The following is a 5,102-nucleotide window of genomic DNA, read 5'->3' on the forward strand; positions in this document are numbered from 1 at the left end:
CGATTGGAAATGATGGAATAGATCGAATTATTTCAATGAGAAAAAAATAAATTCGCCCTCGCCGAGCCCCGCCGGTTGGCAACGCCGCCTCCTCCCCCGGCGCTCCGTCTCTGTCACCGCAGTCGTTCCGCTCCCTCCTCGCAGGGCTCAGTGGTGGCACCGAAATGAAACCGGCCCCCCAGCCCGAGCCCCCACCCAACCGTGCTGCTGGGTGCTGCCCCGCGCCCGGCGGGGCTGGTGGGGACAAAGGGGACAGTGGGGACCTCCGGGGACATAGGGGACCCCGGGGATCTCGGGAGACATAGGGGATGGTGGAATTGCTGGGAGCTCCGGGGGACACAGGGGACAGTGCGGACCTCCAGGGACAGTGGCACCCTCAGGACCTGTGGGAATAGAGGGAACGCCATCATCCCCAGCACAGAGTGGCCGTTGGGGACATGGGGAGAGCGAGATTCCCAGGAGCTCCGGGGACACAGGGGACAGTGGGCACCTCTGCCAACATAGGAGACACCTGAGACACCGCTCCGGGGACACAGGGTGCCAGCATCCCCAAGACGCGGGGACGGCGGGGACACAGCGGGGACACTGGGAACAGCGGGACGCCGGGGGACGGGGCGCGGGGCAGCCGTCGGGGCGGGCCGTTCCCGCAGCCCCCCGGGGTGAGCGTGTCGGTGCGGGTGTGAACGCGGGTGTGTGAGCGTGTGCGTGTGCGTGTGTGCACGCTCCACTCCGGGGCTTTGTGCGAGCCGCGCGCATCAGTGGTAGGAGGGGACAGAGCCGCTCCTGCGGGCGCACCGACAGCCCGGCTCCGCAGGTGCCGCCCGCACGGCTCCGCTCGGCTCGGCACGGCACGGCACGGTTCGCTTTGGACCCGCACGGCTCGGCACGGCTCGGCTGGGCACGGCTCGGCGCGGCTCGGCTCGGCACGACGCGCTCACTACGATGTGCCATGGGCGGCCGCTCCGGCTGAGCCCCGGGCCGCAGCCCCCCGCCCCGCTGCCCCTGGGGCCGTAGGGCCGCGGCCCCGCGCCCTGCCCGACGATGACCCAGCCGTGGCCGGCGCTCCGCGGCGTTCTCTGGGAATACTGCGCGGCGCTCCTGCTCGGAGGCTTCTGGGGGCACTGCTCGCATGGGATGCCGCATGTCATCCGGATAGGTAAGCGGAGTGCGGCGAGAAGGGGTGCGGTGCGCTGCCCCGCACGGGGACGGGATGCGGAGAGCGGGGCTGGAGCCGGAGCGTCCCTGCCCGGCGCCGGGAGGGAGCACGGAGCCGGAGTACGGGGCGGTGCGGGGCTGCGCCCTGCCGGGGGGAGCTGGGCACGGTGCTGGCGCGGAAGAGAGATGCTGAGAATGGTACGAGGAGCGTCGCGGTGCCCGGTGCGAGGAGGGATGCTGTGCCCCGCAGAGGGGGACGCTTTGCTTTGGAGAGCGGGGCGTTGTGCCCACGAGAAAGGGAAGCTGTGCACTCGGGATAAAGGGATGCCGTGCTGTCAAAGCAGGGGATGCTGTACCCCAAAGAAGGGGATGCCGTGCCCCAGAAAGGGGCAAGGCTCTGCTCCCGGAGAAGGGGATGTTGTGTTCCTGAAGGGGGGAATGCTGTGTCCCTGAGAGGAGGATGCTGTGCCTTGAAGAGTGAGATGCTGTGCCCCAAGAAAAAAGGGGATTCTGTGCCTCGGATAAGAGGATTTTGTGCCCCGGAGAAGGGGATGCTGTGCCCCACAGAGGGGGATGCTGTGCCGGTGCAAGGTGGGCGCTGTGTGGCTGCGAGCAGAGGTGCGAGCCTGCTGCAGGAGGGGTGCTGTGCAGAGGTGATCTGACCCCGGCTGGGAGCAGCCCTGGGCTCAGGCTGGGCACTGGGTGCTGCCGTGGGGCTGTGCAGGGCAGGAGGTGCCGGGAGCTGTGCCGAGCACGCAGCCTGCAAGGTGCTACGCCGCTGCTGGGAGCCGGGTGGTTTTCATTAAATAGCTGAGGTTCTGGGGAAAATTAATTTTTAATGATGTTACATAAAGTAATTGCACAGATAACAGCTTGGGAAAGAGGCTATGATCTTTCTTTCTCTAATTAAGCTAGATGCATAAGTGTGTCGTATAAAGAAAGTCTCTGATTCCCTGCCACATCCCATGCACTTCGCCATCAGTTCGCATCCGCAGGGATTTGCTGTCTGCCCATTACAGCGGCCAGGACAGGGTTACTGCCTGCTCGGGGACCAGATTCCAAGCTGGAGAAACCAGTGAAAACCGAACAGATTTGCGGATATTTTTCAGTGCAAAAAAAAAACCCCACAAACCCGGGACTTACTGATGCTGATGCGAGTGCACAGCAGCCGTGGGAAAGCCAGAAAGAGAAAAATGCCAGTCCTGAAGGGCAGCTGCGTTCTGAAATATTGCCACCTCCAGAAGGGCTGTGTGAGAGTGCACGGCCCTGGCACGGAGCGGGGCTCGAGTCCTGCAGGGTGCACACTGCTCTCCTGGGCTGCTGCGAGCAACCCACGCCGCGCAGACGTGTCCCATGCGTGCTGCAGCAGCCTGAGATTCAGTGGGAAAGGTGGATGGGAGATGCACTGTGAGCATCAGCACTGCTCACGGAGGTGTTCGGGAGCGGGAGCATCCCCGGGGCACTGCTTGGCGCCGTCACATTTTCTAGGCAGGGCTGCAAGCAATCGCACAAAGGGATACGGGAGCTTCCAGCAGGGAAAGCGCGCCGGCCCTTCCTGAAACGCTGTGGTTGGGCTGTGGCTTTGCTCCTCGTCACAGCAGGCACCGAGCTGAGGCATTGCCAGCACCGAGGCTGCCCCAGGAGCAGGGCCATGCAGGGCACCATGCAGCCCAGTGCAATGCCGTGCAGCCCCAGCTCCACGGCCGCACCGCTGCTGCTCCACCAGCACCAGCCACAACCAACAGCTCAGCCCCTCGCTCAGCCCCCCCCCTCCACCACCACTAGAACAGGAGCAGAAAGGTCAGGACGGAGCCATGATGGGGCTGCAGGAAGATCCACGTTCACCTGCGCTCCCAGCTAGAGCTGGAGTCACTCCGGCCTCTTTCACTGGGAAATTGCAGCTTCTCCCCCCCGCATTCATGCGTGCAAAGCTGCTCTGGCTTTCAAGTAATTCTTTTAATTATTAGGCGATGCCAAGAACTGGAGGACGCTTACATAAGTATTGTTTTAAAACCGAAAATTAAAGCGCAGGGAACAGGTAACTTTTTCCAAGCTCCCTCGTTTTCCCATGAAGCTGACAACTGAAATGAATACAGCGGGGCTTTGCTTCTTCTCTAGGAGATATCTAGGGAAGGAAAGGAAGAGCTGAAAGCGCCCTTTCTCTCACACATAAAATATAAATATTTAATCTACACATCTAAACATAATCTACACAAATACGCGCACAAAGAAAGCCTATGCCTCGTCGCTGGGTTTTGCTGTTAATAGGTAGGAGCTGGGATCTGAAGCTTCCCCAGCAGCTGTTTAATTACTCTGCAATGATAAATATTTGAAAACGCCGCATCAGAAAACAGCCCCCCCCCTTCCCCCCCACCATGTGCTCGGGGTGCTGCCGTGGCACCGGGCTGTCCCGGAGCAGGGCTGGGCACCCAGGGGTGGGAGCGCAGCGCTTCCCTTGGAGGCGGCAGGGCTGGGCTGGCAGCCAGGAGCTCGCAGCCCTGGGGTCGGCGTGGGGCAGCAGAGCGATTCCAACAGCTGCCCAAGCCCAAAGCATCGCCAGGATCAGCTCGGGATGACCGTGTGCCTATGGAGGACCTCAGCAAGGCTGAGATGAAAAGGAGACGGTGCAAGCTGCAGCGCAGGAGCGCTCGGCCCGGCCCTGCTGCTCGCGTCGCTCTCCAGGCTGGTCCTGTCTGCACCCAGCACTGCGGGGGGCTGCCCTCCTGCAGCACGGCCCAGCTGCAGCCCTGCAACAGCAGAGCCACCCCCACCCCACGCCCTGCCCTCCTCTCCCTGGACAGATTCCATTTTTCTCTCCGCTTTTCAAAGCAACCACGCGCGCCGCTGGCTCTTGGCTCTTCTCCTGGTTTTGTATTTTCTTATATATGTATATCTATATATTTTTTTTTATCCCCCGGGATGAGAGCCCTGCGGTGCGTGCAGCAGCAGTGCCCACGGGCTGGGTGGGGATGGTGCTGCTGGAGGAACGTGGGCTCTGTTCTTTGGAGCCCTTTGGAGCCGGGTGCCCCCGGGCACCGACTGCGTGCCGCGCAGAAAAGACAACGCAACGGGATCGGAATCGGTGCGGGGAGTTGGGGGGGGAAGGGGGGGGGGGGGGGGAAGCATTGATTATTTTATATAAATACACAGAAAACAAATTCCGTGGATAATTACCCTCCTGTGTGTGATTGGCTTTTCGGAGGCTCATTACGCCCGCCTGGAATTTAATTCCGCAATCACCTTCCCACACACTGCAGACGAAGTTGCCTTCAGAAATAAGGCAGCGCCGGGGGGAGCTGAGACATGAGGGGGGGGGGATGAGGGCCTCCTGGGGTCAGTGCTGCGCAGGGACCCCCTGGGCTATGTTCCTTTGGGGCTCTTCTTCTGCACGCTCCCCGCTGCCACTAAAGGGCTTTCTGATTTTCCCCCCTTTTTTTAATAAAAATAACCCTCTCCATCGCCCCCGTGGCGGCTTCTCCTGTGACCCCGCCTGCGTCTGCGTGGCCGTGCACCCACTGCTCGAGCACTGAGTGATGGAGGGAGGTGCTGGGGGTCAGGAGATGCTCCGTGCGTCAGGCAGCGCGTCCTGGCGGTTTCAGCGTCAACTGTTTGGTGGTAAATTAATTCTGAATACATTTGAATAACAATGTTACCTCTTTATCGCGGAATAGCCTAATTGTTTGATCTCGGCACCCCCGCGGGAGCACGATGCGGGAAATTAAGATCAATCCGAAAAAAAAAAAAAAAAAGAAATAGCAAGAAAAATAAAATCATCGACCCTCCTCCGTCACGGGGAAGGGGTGCCCCGGGATGAGCGGAGCTGCACAGTGCACAAAGTCACAGCTGGGAGTGGGACCTCAGCGGGGCAATGCACGGCCCGGGTCAGTGTGCAAGGAGGGGTCGGTGTGCAAGGAGGGGTCGGTGTGCAAGGAGGGGTTGGTGTGCAA

At 61.1% G+C, this 5,102-nt stretch overlaps 1 protein-coding gene across 1 annotated transcript in view; it reads left to right on the forward strand.

Annotated features, from left to right (window-relative positions):
• The window catches only part of GRIK3 (glutamate ionotropic receptor kainate type subunit 3), a 76,661-nt gene continuing 72,298 nt past the window's right edge, over nt 740–5,102 (forward strand). Inside the window, exon 1 of the mRNA XM_021375460.1 lies at nt 740–1,156. Coding sequence (XP_021231135.1) covers nt 1,042–1,156 — 115 coding nt within the window. The 5' untranslated portion in view covers nt 740–1,041. The remainder of the gene's footprint in view (nt 1,157–5,102) is intronic.

The sequence above is a fragment of the Numida meleagris genome, chromosome 22, assembly GCF_002078875.1.
Source record: "Numida meleagris isolate 19003 breed g44 Domestic line chromosome 22, NumMel1.0, whole genome shotgun sequence".
In the NCBI taxonomy this organism is placed as follows: Eukaryota; Metazoa; Chordata; class Aves; order Galliformes; family Numididae; genus Numida; species Numida meleagris.